This window comes from Anabrus simplex, chromosome 12, assembly GCF_040414725.1.
Source record: "Anabrus simplex isolate iqAnaSimp1 chromosome 12, ASM4041472v1, whole genome shotgun sequence".
In the NCBI taxonomy this organism is placed as follows: domain Eukaryota; kingdom Metazoa; phylum Arthropoda; class Insecta; order Orthoptera; family Tettigoniidae; genus Anabrus; species Anabrus simplex.
The window spans coordinates 99,233,981-99,251,507 of NC_090276.1; the positions used below are offsets into that span (position 1 = coordinate 99,233,981).

At 39.1% G+C, this 17,527-nt stretch overlaps 1 protein-coding gene across 2 annotated transcripts in view; it reads left to right on the forward strand.

Moving 5' to 3' along the window:
* The window catches only part of Sec8 (Secretory 8), a 206,885-nt gene that overhangs the window by 102,955 nt on the left and 86,403 nt on the right, over window positions 1-17,527 (forward strand). For both annotated transcript variants that reach the window (XM_067156380.2, XM_067156381.2), the window contains one exon: window positions 258-563. In XM_067156380.2, the coding sequence (XP_067012481.2) occupies window positions 258-563 (306 nt within the window). The remainder of the gene's footprint in view (window positions 1-257; window positions 564-17,527) is intronic.

Below are 17,527 nucleotides of genomic sequence, written 5' to 3' on the forward strand. Positions count from 1 at the left end.
AAGTGCAATGTTAGCTGTCATTACTTCTCCAGTAGACATGGTGAAGCATGCACACGCCAATTCCACATCAACAATACAAGATAGTTTACATGCATAATCTTACGAAGGAAATTCAATTTAGATAATATAGTAGAAAAAAAGATTAGTGAGAAGATTAACACAAAATTCCAAAGTACTCCCAAGTGATAATTAAATGTTATTCATGTAAGAGACGGTTTGGTTAATGAGGTTAGTGAATGTGCTGCATTACTGTACAGGAGCACCCAGAACGGGGACGTCGTGCTCGGGAACGGTCGCTGGTGTGCCCTCCGGACCCTCGCAACATCACCTTCGTCTTCATCCCGCTGATGAGGTTCATCGAGGAGGTGGAAAGTGCCGTCGGCAGCAGACCGTGCACTCTCAACGCCTTCCTGGCCGACTACGTGAAGGAGGTCTTCCTCGGCAGACACCACTCGTTGGTGGTGCGCTCCATAGAGACGGCCACCAAGGCTCCCGACGCATGGCGCGCCACCACCAGCCCCGACCAGATGAGGTGCCTTGGTCTCTCCCGGCCGCTACTGCAGGTACTCACTTGTTTGATGAGATAATTCCTTTCCAGGTGGAGCCTCAGTTTCCTCTCACTTCAGTAGGCTGGCAAACGGAAGCTGACTCACAGTGTTGCAAATTATCATCCTTATCATCCGTATCGATGTGACATACAATCGAGAGAAATAAATCAATGTTTGCACCTAATCGACACTATCTATTTGCCTTAGGCAAACTAAAAACTGTAGTACATGTTTCAATCAATCAATCAATCAATCAATCAATCAATCAATCAATCAATCACTACTGTTCTCCATTTAGGGCAGTCAGCCAGGTGACAGAATACCTATCTGTTGTTTTCCTACCTTTTCTTCAATGATTGCAAAGGTATTGGAAATTTATTGAATATCATCCTTGGTAAGTTTTTCCAATCTCTAACTCCTCTTCCTACAAACAAATATTTGCCCCAGTTTGTCCTCTTGAATTCCAATTTTATCTTCATATTTTGATCTTTCCTACTTTTAAAAGACACCAATCAAACTTATTCGTCTACTAATGTCATTCCACGCCATCTCTTCACTGACAGTTCAGAACATATAATTTACAATGATTCAATAACAGTAAATTTCCACCTTTTTGATACTTATATTTATCGGCAGCCCTGAAGATGGTTTTCCGTGGTTTCCCATTTTCACACCAGGCAAATGCTGGGGCTGTACCTTAATTAAGGCCACGGCCGCTTCCTTCCAACTCCTAGGCCTTTCCTATCCCATCGTTGCCATAAGACCTATCTGTGTCGGTGCGACGTAAAGCCCCTAGCAAAGTAGATACTTATATTTGCATTAAGCAAATCAATTAATCATTTACAGTACATGTTTCATTCCATTTGGAACATCTTCAGCTGTATTACAACGCTTAGGTGAAATTACAAAGTATTTATCCTCTTAAGAACACATGTACCTTGTTTTACTTAAAGTATACAGGAATTTAAAAATGAAAATAATTAAAATTAATGTGGATGGTTAAATTGGATGGTCAAATGGGAAGGAAAATAGATTTACTTATTTTAGCCTATGTTAAAATGATATTTATTCACTTGAACAGATGTTAAAAAATGTTTTTGTTTCCAGCACTTTTTTCACTATGATGTATGATATTCTAATTGTCTACTAATAAAAAGTTTTTGAAAAATAATTTTCCTTCGTCACTGGAAGGATGTTCTCTTCATTTGCTCTTTCCAAGGCGAATGTTGTTTGTTTTCATTTTATAAAAGTGTCTCTTGAATTCAATTAATTCAGGATCCGTGAAGCTGAGTGCTGTCCTACTACCTATATTATTAAAAGAGCTGCCCCGAAATCTGAAATGAAATAAAATGGGGGATTGCTTTCAAAAGCACGTTTTAACTCTGCACAAGGAAAACTAGTGTATAAAGGAGTGGTTTCATACCTTGTTGACAAATCTACTGTATCCTTGGAGGAGCGACGGCTGATGCAGCCTTCCGTCTTGTGGGGAGGAGGCGTGTCGCTTACGGTCACGGTTTTGGCTTTAGAAGAAGGGGTAGGGGGCATAGATATACAGGAGGATGGAAGTTTGGTCATTTCTTTTTTTTTTATTGTCTGTATTGTTTTTCATGCTAATGCTTCCAGTTATGATAATATCCCTTCGTATAAAGGGTTCCTATTATCAATTGTATCATTCAGGTTATTATCGTGATTACTTTGTTGATCTAAATGAATATATATATTTTCTAGTGTATTTAGAAGACTACCTTTATTTGTTCTACCTAATATTGTCAGATCTTGCTCTATAGTGGTGAACTGATGGCCGGTTGCACTCATTTGTTGGTGCCATTGAGGAAAATGTTTTGCGCCTCTCGGCGTTGACGTACTCTAAGTATCTTACCGTAAAACTGCGTCCAGTTTGCCCTACATAAGTTTTTTCACATTGATGACATTTTAATTTGTAAACCCCTAAATCGAAATGTTTGTGTTTCCCTAGGGAATTAACGCTATTGAAGTTAAAAACAATTTTGCTTAGTATTATTACTGGTTGAGTACGCAGTCTTATAGTTATGTTTTCTGAACAGATTCGTTCCTCCATATATATTAGGATTGTTAAAAGTGAACCTGGCATATTTATCTTTCTTCTTTATTTTGGGTGTTACATTGGTATGAAACTTCTGTTTGTATTTTCTGATTATTTTATTTGCAATATTAAGTCTAAAACCATTATATTGGGCTTGTTTACGGATAAAGAGCAGTTCTTTTTCTCGTTCCACGTGGGAGAGTGGTATATTGAATGCTCTGTATATGTGACTATAATAAGCTGATCTTTTTTGTGATTCCGGATGTAATGAGTGGTTCTTTACCGTAATAGGAGTAAAAGTGGAATTTCTATGTATCTTAAAAGTAAACTCTCCCTTATCCCGTCTTATATTTATGTCTGAAATTTTATGGAACCTTCTTTTTGTTTTTCTACAGTAAACTTTACTCTGAATTCTAATGAATTTAAAATATTGAGGATATTATCACTATCACGCCTCCTCCCCACTCCACATCATTACTTCACTAGACGGAAGGCTGCATCAGCCGTCGCTCCTCCAAGGATACAGTAGATTTGTCAACAAGGTATGAAACCACTCTTTTATACACTAGTTTTCCTTGTGCAGAGTTAAAACGTGCTTTTGAAAGCAATCCCCCATTTTATTTCATTTCAGATTTCGGGGCAGCTCTTTTAATAATATAGGTAGTAGGACAGCACTCAGCTTCACGGATCCTGAATTAATTGAATTCAAGAGACACTTTTATAAAATGAAAACAAACAACATTCGCCTTGGAAAGAGCAAATGAAGAGAACATCCTTCCAGTGACGAAGGAAAATTATTTTTCAAAAACTTTTTATTAGTAGACAATTAGAATATCATACATCATAGTGAAAAAAGTGCTGGAAACAAAAACATTTTTTAACATCTGTTCAAATGAATAGATATCGTTTTAACATAGGCTAAAATAAGTAAATCCATTTTCCTTCCCATTTGACCACCCCATTTAACCATCCACATTAATTTTAATTATTTTCATTTTTAAATTCCCGTATACTTTAAGTAAAACAAGGTACATGTGTTCTTAAGAGGATAAATACTTTGTAATTTCACCTAAGCGTTGTAATACAGCTGAAGATGTTCCAAATGGACTGAAACATGTACTGTAAATGATTAATTGATTTTCTGAATGCATATATAAGTAGCAAACGGTGAAAATTTACTGTTATTGATTCATTGTAAATATGATTTGATACAGGAAACAAAGCTAATCAGCTAAGCAGCACGTCTCCTTTCTCCCAGTTCTTCCCAGCCCAAACTTTGCAACATTTTTGTAACGCTACTCATTTGTCGGAAATCAGCCAAAACAAATTGAGCTGCTTTTCTTCGGATTTTTTCCAGTTCTTAAATCAAGTAATCTTGGTGCGGGTCCCATACACTGGAACCATACTCCAGTTGGGCTCTTACCAGATACTTATATGCCCTCTCCTTTATATCCTTACTACAACCTCTAAATACCCTCATAACCATGTGCAGAAATCTGTACCTTTTATTTACAATCAGATTTATGTGAACTTCCACCCCATCAACGCAGTAATTAAAACTCAGAGGACTCTTCCTATTTGTGAATTTCACAACCTGACTTTTAACCCCGTTGCCTGCTGTCCATCTCACAACATTATCGAGGTCATTTTGCAGTTTCTTACAATCTTGTAACTTATTTGTTACTCTACACAGAATAACATCATCCGGAAAAAGACTGATCCCTCATTCCACTTCTTTCCTCATATCATTGATATATATAAGAAAGGTCCAATAATAGGGCCTTGAGGAATTCCCCTCTTAATTATTACAGGAACAGATAAAGCTTTGCCTACTCTTAATTCTCTGAGTTCATTTAGACTTTCACGGCCCGTGTAACTATTCATGATGTATATTTTGGGTTTATGCTATGTAATGAACTATGTAAACACTCTCAACACATTTCAAAAGGAACCTTGCCTTTCTTCATCAGGAGAAACAGAAAAGTGAAACATGATGCATCAAAGGTTGCTAAGACAAAGCAACAAGGAACTTAAAATCGCGCCCTAAGATGTAATAGGGACGCCATTTTAGCCCCATGCTAGAGACAACGAAGGCAACAGCAAAGCCTCACTTTCTGATGATTCTAGACTGATTGATTGATTGATTGATTGATTGATTGATTGATTGATTGATTGATTGATTGATTGATTGATTGATTGATTGATTGATTGATTGATTGATGTTAAGTCCCTAAAAGCATGCATTTTGTTTTGTACTTCACTGCTTATGGCAACCTTTAAAGTAATTTGTTATATTCCTGGTATGAGGTGATTACAATGCATGTTTTTTCGCGCCTATTATGTAAACGTCGTGTTGAACACAATGTACATACATACATACATACATACATCTTCATTATACACCGTTATGCCTTTCAGCGTTCAGTCTGCAAGCCTCTGTGAATTTGCTAAATGTCATCCCAATCCTCTATTTGTAACTAGTGCTGTGGCCTCATTTAGTTCTAAACCTCTTTATCTTTAAATCCCTAGAAACTGAGTCTAACCATTGTCGTCTTAGTCTCTCTTTACTTCTCTTACCCTCAATAACAGAGTCTATTATTCTCCTAGGTAATCTATCCTCCTCCATTCGCTTCACATGACCCAGCCACCAAAGCCGGTTTATGCAGTCAGCTTCATCCATCAAGTTCATTCCTAACTTAGCCTTTATCTCCTCATTCCGAGTACCTTCCTGCCATTGTTCCACCTGTTTGTACCAGCAATTATTCTCGCTACTTTCATATCTGTTACTTATAACTTATGAATAAGATATCCTGAGTCCACCCAGCTTTCGCTCCTGTAAAGTAAAGTTGGTCTGAAAACAGACCGATGTAAAGAAAGTTTCGTCTTGGAGCTGACTTCCTTCTTACAGAATACTGTTGATCGCAATTGTGAGCTCATTGCATTAGCTTTACTACACCTTGATTCAATCTCACTTCCTATATTACCATCCTGGGAGAACACACAACTTAAATACTTAAAATTATCTAGCTGTTCCAGTTTTGTATCACCAATCTGACATTCAATTCTGTTGAATTTCTTACCTACTGACATCAATTTAGTCTTCGAGAGGCTAATTTTCATACCATACTCATTGCACCTATTTTCAAGTTCCAAGATGTTAGACTGCCGGCTTTTGGCACAATCTGCCATTAACCCCCTGTGGGTGGGGGAGGCAGACGAAGAATTCACCCACAGTATGCCCTGCCTGTCGTAAGAGGCGACTAAAAGGGGCAACCAAGGGATGATCCAATTAGAACCATGATACTACTTGTAATTAGTACCATCACGCAGGGAACACCATGGGTTGCATTTACTTGTGCGTAGTACCACTATGTTACGTTCGCAATAGGTTTGTGATTAGTAGCGACAGTGTGTGAATCAGGTGGGTCCTACAGTACCTATGATTCGTATCCCTATATGAGCGACACCATAGGATTAGCGACACCATGGTTCTGCGTTACCTATGCTCAGTTCCCACTATGTGAGGAATTCCACGGGATAGTACGAGTTCCTGTGGGTAGTCCACTTATGTGAGGAATGTAATAGGTTTGTGTTGCCTGCAAATAGCACCGCAGTGTGCTAAACACCATAGGTCTGTGTTACATGTGCGCATTACACTACCTGTGAATAGTACCATAATGTGTGGAATACCGCGAGTCTACGCTACTTTTGATTAGTATCGCAACATTAGACATAGCATGGTTCTAATTTCCTAGCGATAAATACCATTATGAGGGGCTGATGATCTGGATTTTGGACCCATTTCGACTATAAGCATAATCGATTCAGTATTATGCTATAGAAGCAGTCCCTTGGTCAGTAATGTTATTGTTTTGTGCCAGCTTCGGTGCATGTGAGGCACTATGGGTCGGATCCACTGATCGTTTTAAATTCATATCCGTCCATCCATTCATTCTTTGTCCTCGTGCTTTGAATTCTGGTCAGTGGAAGATTTTGGACTTTTAAGTTGTCATTTTATTTCATCTCATTTCGTACCATTAGGGGCCGATGACCTCGATGTTTGGCCCCTTTAAACAACAATCATCATCATCATCAATCTGCCATTAAGGTCAAGTCGTCAGCATAGGCTAGACTGTTTACTACACGTCCACCGAATTGAATCCCTCCCTGCCACTTTATACGTTTCAACAGATGATCCATGAAAACTACGAACAACAAAGGTGAAACATTACAGCCTTGTCTAACCCCTGTAAGTACCCTGAACCAAGAACTCATTCTACTATGAATTCTCGCTGCAGCCCAGTTGTCAATATAAATGCCTTTGATTGATTTTAATTATCTACCCTTGATCCCATAGTCCCCCCAGTATGGTGAACATCTTTGTACTTACATGAAAACTATATGCATGTATTGTACGGAGTAGTGTAGTTATGAAAGTGTAATGTACACCCATCCAGGCTTGCGCTCTTGATGACATCCTGTATGTATAAGAAAACATGAAGGTCCAATAATACTGCCTTGAGGAGTTCCCCTCGTAATTATTACTCTAATTCTCTGAGATCTATTTTCTGGAAATATAGCAACCCATTCAATCACTCTTTTGTCTAGTCCAGTTGCACTCATTTTTGCCAGTTCTCTCCCATATCTACCCTATCAAATGCCTTAGATAACCAATTACGACACAGTCCATTTGACCCCCTGAATCCAAGGTATCTGCTATATCTTGCTGGAATCCTACAAGTTGAGCTTCCTAAACCCGAACTGCCTTCTATCGAACCAGTTATTAATTTCGCAAACATGTCTAATATAATCAGAAAGAATGCTTTCCCAAAGCTTACATGCAGTGCATGTCAAACTGTCTGGCCTGTAATTTTCAGCTTTATGTGTATCACCCGTTCCTTTAGTGACTAGACATCATCATAGGTAAGGTTATATCCATCTCTTTTTAATCCTAAGAGACAGTTAAACAACTTAGCTCAAACTAAAGGAATGTTTTATGGGGGTGAAAATATCAAATTTTAGTTTAGAAATTATTTAACTGTTAAAAGTTTTTAACAGGTTGGCATGTTCCCACACACGCACACACACACACACACACCAGATGGAAGGCTGAGGGAACAACTGAGAGGCTAGTCTGGAGAAATGTAAATTAAAATAACACTGGATGTTGAGGGATCGAGTTGCAACCCACCAGCCAACTAACAAATGCAGTCAAATGCAAAACAACCCTTAAGATTCTCGTTTGCAATGCCAGCCCCAATGCAGTTATGATTCTCTTCAACACGTGCATATTAAAGCGAGAAGTTTGTCAAACGTTTTTTCAAACAAGATCCAGTGTCATTAGAAGATGACAACAACTCATCACTTTCCCAGAACATCTGAGGACTACTTACCTTTTAAAGTCATCAAAAAATTTTAAACCAAAATTTGACATTTTCACCGCACCTTTCTTTCCATAACGCATTCCTTTAGTTAACATTTTTTACATGTCTTTTTCGGATTAAGAAGAGACGAATATGTCCTTTCTTGTCGTAATTTTTGCACCAAAACATGACGTTGCTGATGATGTCTAGTCACATGTACTACAGGTTTTAGTTTGCCTGAGGCAAATAAATAGTATTGATTAGCTAGGCCAGCTCATACAGTCTCACTCACTCATCCGTCCTCCCACGCAAACTGAACATTCACACAGTAGAAAATTTTTGTTATGTACAGAGGTTTTGTTATATATACATTATTTTTACCTCTTTAGAAAATTTTCTGCAGGTAGTTCTTTTATCTGTGGTGAGAGTACATTCCACAGTTGACCAGGGATTTTCTCAGAAAAGCAATATTTATTTGTTTACAGAGAGCTGTTATGGGGGGCAGTGACCTGGCTGTATTTAAATGACTGTCTTAAGTAATTAGTCATTCTGCTCAGCATTGAACTCCCTCTAGTTTCGTCATTTTCTCACTGTAGAGGGCTACCAGGAAGAAAGCCTGTAACACACTATTGGTCATACTAATGCTAAATGGCTGTTGGAACTGCTTTCTTTCTGGCTCCCAGTAGAGATCTGCAGATGAATCCCAGGACTCTGTATGCTTTGCACCATATTTCCGCAACACGCTTGTTCCATTTTAAATTGCTGCAATGTGAATGCCAAGCAATTTTATTGAGGTGCAAGGCGTAATAGAGACTGGGCGATAGTTGTCTACATTTTCCCTGTCACCATCTTTGAACATGGAAACAACAATTTGCTTTCTTCCATTCTTCTGGCACAGTCTCACTGTTCATTGAAATACTGCACAAAGAGAAGTTGCCAATGCATCTGCACAGCACTGGAGAATTCCGGGCCATTCGCAGCATGAGATCTAGTTCTCTGAAGACTTGTTGTGACCTCATTAGCAGTGAAGTACAGGCTAGTTAGGGGCAGAAAGGGAGAGGTTGTCCTTGTGATGAACATGTCTTCGACCTTATCAGCCGTGGTGAATTTATTGTTAAATTTACTGTTAAAGGTGTCTGCTGTTTCTTAGAGAGAGGAAACTGATAGTCCATTGTACTTGAAGACGGATGGAGCACTGTTGCCACCTTTGTTTCTGATGAAAGCCTGTAGCTCTTTTACTATTGGAACTAAGCCTGTGAATATATGATCTGTAGGTGCTACCTCATTCTACAGGGGTAACACTAAACAAGGCACAAACACAGTTAAAAAGGGAAGGTAAGAGTACAATACACAATATAAGAAAACACTACACATTCGGAAAAACAGTAGCTCGCATTACGTGGATCTCCAACAAAACAAGTACGTAACTATCAGTAGGGCCAACTAGTGAACGACAAAATGGGAAGATGGAAGGGCTGGGAACCTACCAAAGGCATGGACATGGCTTAGATAGCGGATTCCGAAACAAATCCCCGTGATCCTTAGATTTGAAAAATATTATTTACAAAGTAATCTTACAAATACGTTCGAAGTTACGAGCTATAAGTTCAGTGGTATCCATAGCTTATTTCGTAGCAGGATAAATTCAAATTTCAAAACAACTATACATCTAGTTACCAATGCAGTAGTACAATGCAATTTACAGGTTATCCAAAGTCTAGCGTACCTCAAGTGATACAGAACTACCAGAGGCAAACCCCAAGGGAAATAATACACATATTTTAGTGAAACAAGGAATGGGAATGCCTCGGAAACGAACAGGTAAGTTCAGCTGAAAAACTAAGGCGTCATAAGTAACTAATTGGTGAATCTAGGCGAGGTTAGGGCAGACTCCTGTATGAAAAGCAAATCGGAACATTACGGAAATTTTAGCAGGAACGGAATTCAAGAGTGCTTACCCGAGGAGAGTGCCATCCCGGAAGCCAAGGGACGTCAACCAGATAGGCTGCTCGCAGACAGATAAACCGAGACCGACAGAATTCAGGTACAGAAATTAATTCGAACACTGCCTCGCTCACTATATATAGGAATTACTGGCCTTGGAGGCAGCCAGTCAGCGTGCACATGTTCCCTATCGCCACCTAGACTCACCAATCACAACCTTACTTTCGATCGCGAACTTTGACTAACATTCTAGAATACGCATGCTCGCGAAAGTCGTATTTTTCCAGAATAGACAGAACACACTTTCTAGAACACATACCAACAAAGTAACACACCCTGTACAAAAGTTATGTAACTTTCTGGATCTTTCCAGGAACTATAGACAGAATTCTACTATTTACAAATGCCTATGTTACAACATTATACAGTACAGGTTAGGTCAATAAAAATAAAACATCATATTGTATTTTACAAACAAAGACTTCAAAAAAAATACATTCCACTCGCATTACATATTTCCCTTGTAACATCTTCCTCCCCCCGAAAGTCGAGCCCTGCTCGACCAATAATATAACCTCACTGGGGAGCAAGCGATAGAACGTTTTCACACAGTACCGATAGTAAAGGTAAATTACTTTAACACACCTGATTTCTTGAAGTTAACTTTGTCATAACCAACAACACAAACTGTCACATAATTTTCAAAAATAATATAGATCCACCTCTTGAATAAATATCACAAAATCCACATGGATTGTCACATTGCACTTCAAAATGCCTTCTTTCACAGATGAAGAGACAATTTGTAGTCTGTCCACCAAATCATGTACACCATACTTTCTTCCAAATGTTAGAAATACCAAAACTTCTCACTTGTTGCTAACACTTTTGCACTACTTTCCCACAACAGTCACAGCACAGCTAGGCCACAGGTTCTTGCTGATGATGCGGCTGCCGACACGGCCGTTTGCCGCCAGCCTCCATTCAATGTCAGTCCAAACCCGACACCTAGGTGAGATGCAGTTCAGTGGTCTCTTGCACCAAATAAGCAGGGGTGAGACACCGTCCAGTCCGCCTGCCACCAATAGGTCGTTCCCCGCAGGATAGTGGTGCCAGATGGTGACGCCCAAGGCACACAGTGTGCCTCCCAATTTGGCACTTCAGGTTGCTGTCCGAAGAAGCTGGTCACTGCAGCCACTGTAACACACACAAACCGCAGCAGACAGGGGAATACTTTGAGGTAAAAGTATGCCGCTGGGTTCAAGATCTCGCGTAGAGTCACCCGATGGGTGGCTTAATAAGTATGCAGTAGGGACTCTCCCTCGCACACCAGAGATATTAGGGCACCAGCCCCGGGGTAAGCACTGCTATCTATAATTCACGTGACAAGATTATGGTGGGGGTGAAAAGAAACTACAGGAGGGTGCCCTAAACCTGACCGTAAGGGGAAGAAAATTCCAAGTAGTGACCCTAAACTAAAACTTACCTAACTAGGTATTACACTAGAGGATACCTAAGGTATTCACTTACACAATTACTTACAACTAACTTACAATAAAACTTATCATCTTATAACTAAAACCTTATAAATAACCTTACAAAAAAATTATGTTACAACTAAATTCTTACAAATAACTTACAACTAAATCTACAAGGTCACCAATGATGGTATTTACCCTTCCCTACCAGACTTAAGGTACCTTGATCTGGGAAAGATGTACTCTGCTGATCCTTTTCCTTTCGGGATCGCTCACCAATAATGTCACCGGGGTAAGGAACTTTAAGATGGTGCAGGGACCTCAAAACCTGGGGGCCAACTTACTGATAACATGGTCCGCAGCACTACTGACGGGATGTGTTCTAATAAACACCTGGTCACCCACAGAGAGATTGTGCGGTCTTCACCCGTAGTTGTAATTATGCTAGACCTTAGCGTAATAAACCTTCAAGTTCTTTCGTGCACGGTGCCAATTAGCTGGGATCTTTTCTGGGCTGACATCGTCGGGCAGAAGATCATTAATTGACCATAGGTTAGATAGAGGAGAATTTGGAGTAAAAGCCAGCATCAACAAAGCAGGGGTTTGCTTGTGGCTTTCATGGACAGCAGTGTTAAATGCAAATGACAACCAATTCAATGAGGAATCCCACTTGGAGTGGTCTGAGGAGTGATAAGCGATGAGGGCAGATCGCAGGTTATGATTCACTCTCTCAGCATAATTGGGCTTCGGGTAATACGGAGTAATGGTTACATGAGCAATGGATAGATCAAAACAGAAATTCCGGAACTGGGCCGAAGTAAAGGCTCTTGCGTTATCACTTACCAAGAACTGACAGGGTCCAAACGAAGCGAATATCTGTTTCAAGCACGAGATGGTGGTGTTGGCGTTAGCCATCCGAGTGGGGAACAGCCACGTAAAACGCGAAAAGGCGTCAACACACACGAGTATGAAACGATGACCATTCCGAGATCTCGGGAAGGGACCAATATAGTCTATGAACAGTCTTTCCATGGGGCGAGAAGCTTGCTCAGAAGACAAGAGACCTAGACGAGTATTCGGGGCAGGTTTACTGATGTTGCAAATCTTACAGGACTTGACAAGGGTACGGATCTCACTATCCATGGATTTCCAAATAAAGTGGTTACGGAATTTTACTCTTGTTTTGAAAACGCCCAGATGACCACCCACTGGGGATTCATGAAAGTATTTGAAGAGAGCCGGGACCAGGTTAGTTGGGACTACAATTTTGAGGTCTCTGCGACCACGAGCAGGACAACACAAGACACCACTCTTAAGAATATAGGGCTTAACAGGCTCACCGGATTTAATCCTGTCGACAGTGGCTTTTAACTCAGGATCATCCTCTTGATGTTTGGCAATATCCTCGAAAAGGAAGGGAGAGTCAGTAAGAACTACACTGACAAAAGCTGATACTTGTTCGGGAGATGAGTCTACTGGCTCGGATTGAGGGTCAGAGCTGTCTGGATGGAACATTCTACTGAGGCCATCAGCCACAACGTTTTCCGTGCCACGAATGTGGCGGGCTTCAAATTGGAAGGCTGAGATGCGCACTGCCCATTGTGCTAGACGACCGGTCTTTCGCGGGCTTGGCCAGTACCCAACTCAACGCCTGATTGTCAGTTTCCAGATCGAAAGGGAGATGTTCCAGGTACATTCTGAAGCGTTCTAAGGAGAAGACATCAGCCAGGGCTTCCAACTCATAAATGGAATAATTGCGCTCAGCAGGATTCAGGGCACGGGAAGCATAAGAAATAGGACGACGCCCTTCTTGAAATTCCTGTAGAAGAACTCCGGATATGCCTGAGGAAGAGGCGTCAGTCTGAAGAATGAAGCGTTTAGAGAAGTCTGGCTTAGCCAGTACAGGGGCGTTATATAAGGCAGATTTCAAGTCCATGAAGGCTTCACGTTGGGCGTCACCCCACACAAATTTGGCATCCTTTCTTCTCAAATAGTTCAAAGGAGCTGCACGTTCAGCAAAATTAGGAATGAATTTGCGAAAGAAATTCACCATGCCAATGAATCTGGCTACAGTCTTGATGTCCTTTGGAGGGGGAAAATTCTGGATGGCGGCAGTACGAAACTGATCGATTGAGACACCCCTCCCCGACACGATATGTCCTAAGAAGGACATCTGGGGTTGTGCGAAGGAAACCTTGGATGCCTTGAGGGTTAGACCTGCTTTACGCAGTCTTTCGAGCACTTCCTTGAGATGGAGTAGGTGTTCCTCGAAGGTTTCGCTAAAAATGACGAGATCGTCAAGGTAATTATAAACGTACTTGAACTTAATGTCCGATAAGACATAATCTAGTAACCGTTTAAGGACGGCCGCTCCAATCGCGTTCAAATTCATATAGGTTCCAATCGGTTGCAAATGCAGTGATATGCTTGGATTCTTCGGCAAGGGGTATCTGGTAATAAGCCTGATTTAAATCGAAAGTGGTGAAAATTTTTGCATTAGCGAACCAAGAAAAACAAGAGTGCAAATCAGGACGTGGGACAGATTGGAGGACTACCTTACGGTTCAACATCTGATAGTCCACTACAGTGACATGTAATTAATCTCATAATAGAACCGTATTGAGGACGATATATTAAAATTATAAAATCCTTTTATTAACAACCACCTACTCAATACAACACATTACTCATTGAATTATAAAATAATCATGAGGTGTCTTAAATAATGGAACATGTTTCGTTCGACATAGCGAACATCATCAGCCGTTAATTTATAAAGATTAGGTCAGGGCCCTGAGCTGAAATGATAAAGAATGTTAAAAGAGTGACAATGCCGTAATAAAAAGTAAAATGATAACATTAGACTTGAAATTGTAACAAATATGTACAGATTAACAGCAAGCATTTTTAGTGGAATACATTGAACGATGGTAGTCTGTAAGGTTAAAACAATCATGAGGTTGTTAAAGTAAAAAAATAGATACGGTGGACCTTAAAATATATGTCAATGCGTGAAGCGTGGATAATTATTGACGATTGAGTTCTTTAAATTGAGCAAAAACAAAAGTTGAAATAGAGTTATTGAATAGTACGAGTCAAACTGAACCAGTTAAAAGGCGCATGGCGACGAAACTAAGGTTGATATGACATGAACTCCAGTAGTTAGGAATTCTGTAGGAGAGCTAAACACAATGCCAGAGGAAATACAAGTTGAACTAGTCCGTATTTACACGCTAGCAGTAAAATTATTCGTATATAACGTAGGACACCAATGGTGGACTCGTTAAAGAGTAACTATAATCTTGAAAGTAGGGAGAGTTCCAGCAAACCAGATGGATGGAGCAGATTATGGCACAATTGGAGTTAGAAATCTGGAAAGAAAGAAAAGGGAGGAAAAATGAAGTTATGTTATTACGAAGAAAGAAAAAAAAAAATTGAAAAAGGAGGCTTACCCTTGGGACTAGTGTGAGGTGTTCGCTAGCGTTGGCTGCGTGAGGCAAACTGGCGAGTAACCTTATTGCTGCTTCTAGTGTTGTATGTATGTATACGTAGAGGCGGGGAGTGAGTCATGTGAGGAGGAGGGGTGACCGATTCCTTGGGCGGGTCGGGTATTCGTGGAGGGGGTGTCGCATGAGAGGGCAGTACAGTAGTAGTTGGTGTATAATTAACAGTTGTATAATTAAATATTCTCGTAAAGTTACTATTATTTATATTGAAAAGAGAGAGTAGTTCTGGAATTTTCTCGATTATTGGACTTTTAATTTCTGAAGTATCATTTAAATTTTGATTTCCGTTAAAATGCTGGTCTAGTAATATGTAAATGTTCTCAAACTCTGCCATAAGTTTACTTTTATTGACGTATTTCAAGATTTGAAGGTCTTTTTCAATTGTAGTAACTGTGGCCAGTCTCTTCCATATGGGTGCTCATGGCGGAATACTTTTTATGTTTCGAAGCGTTGTAGTGTTCAAGGTATCTGGTCAAAAAGCTACGTCCAGTCTGTCCGATATAGGAGAATCCACAATGGGTGCATTTAAGCCTATAGATACCAGATTTCGAGAATTTATTGTGATTAATGTGGACTATATTTGAATTGAAGAATATATATTATGGTTCGTATATCGGGTTTGTTTTTAAAAGAATGTATGATGCATGGACTAATTCCCAAATTTCTAAAACACCTTCAAAGAAGAAACTTTTCGACTTCTGATTCACGTAAAACTCAAAAGAAAGTTAATGAATTTTGGTTAAAAAACGAAATCAAGGCGCATTACAAAAAGATATCATTCCTAAACCTACAGCTTTATAAGACGCATCTTGAAATATCCTCTAGTATGTCCCCATTAGAATGGATCTCATACTCCAGGTTTGTCAATGAAAAGGTACATGACATAGTGAAGAAAAAACAGACAACATTAGACAATAAACTGATACAATTGCAAAACACTAAGAATAAACTGAGTAGTGTCAACAGTAAAACTAACCTCCCTTCCACCGACTTAAATCATTTTCCTACAACGGTGAACTTATCTAATACCGACTTTTCAGATAATGAACTATCCCTCCTTGATAAAGGCCTGAAATTTAATTGGCCTAACCCGAAAAAAACCGACGATCTGATTACTACAGTCGCGGAAATTGAATCTAACATTCAAAAACTCCCTGTAGAAGTGCATAAAGACATTAAATATGAAATAAAGAAAAAGCTCCCTTTTCTGGCGAAGGAATTGAAAACTACCTCGAATCTGACCCTTAGCAAACAAATACATGATGAAAGAAATAAAATTAATAATAATTGTTTGACATAATATTGGCAACAGCACAGATTTTTGAATGGAACTCCAATGAGTCTAAACCCCATATTGTACCATATGTATATATCTTAAGTAATATTATAATAGAATAAGGCATTCTTGTTAAATTAGTTTTAGTAATGTTTTACATACTATCGCTATTTAGCAGGTTCACCAACAGCTGATGATGACCTTTTCACAGGTCGAAACCGGTACTGTTTCAATGTAGATAACTTCAAACATTTTATAATAAAGTATTGATTAGGTGGAAATCTCATTCTTCATACTTGCATTCTTAATTCATCAATACGGACAATGAAGCTGATAGATTATAGTATTCAATCTTGAGCATAATCATATAATGGTATCCTATGATATTACCAATATGTATTCCAATATTCCGGTAAGCAAAACTGTCAAGATTATTAAATCAAACCTTTTAAACCACAGTAACCTTAGCAAATGCGAAATAGATAATTTCATCAGCCTGTTAGAATTTGTACTTGATAATAACTATTTCACCTTCAATAATAGAATATATCATCAAAAGGGCCTAGCAATGGGTGACCCGATCTCGGGCATTCTAACTAATGTCTTTATGGATGATTTGGAAAATAACAAAATAATCAATAATATGAATGGTCTTCAATTATGGTTAAGGTATGTTGATGACACTTTTGCCATTATAGATACACAGAAAAATGATAGTCACAGTGTGCTAACATCCCTTAATGAGCTTGACAATGATGTCAAATTCATTAAGGAAGACGAGATCAATGGTTCTCTAAACTTTTTGGATTTAAACGTTTCAAGAGAGAATAATAAGTTCATTTTTCAAATATTTAGAAAGCCTTCTTGTGCCCCCATCACTATAAGAAACGATTCCTTACATCCGCAATCTCATAAACAAGCTGCATTTTTTAGTCTTGTCTATAGAGCATTAAAAATCCTGCTGACTACTGAAAATCGCAAAAAAGAACTAAACTATATTAAGGATTTGGCCAGAATTAACGGCTATAATCCCTTAATGATTAATAAAATCATTAACAAGATAAAATTAAAAACCGCAACGAAATTGATTCTGGACAAGCCTAAAAAAAACGAAATATGCTCCCTTCACCTACACGAATCCAGGCCTATTTCAAGTTACTAACCCTCTAAAGAAATACGATATTAATATCGCTTATAGAACCCGATATACAAACCGTAATATATTCTTCAATTCAAATATAGTCGACATTAATCACAATAAATTCTCGAAATCTGGTATCTATAGGCTTAAATGCACCCATTGTGGATTCTCCTATATCGGACAGACTGGACGTAGCTTTTTGACCAGAT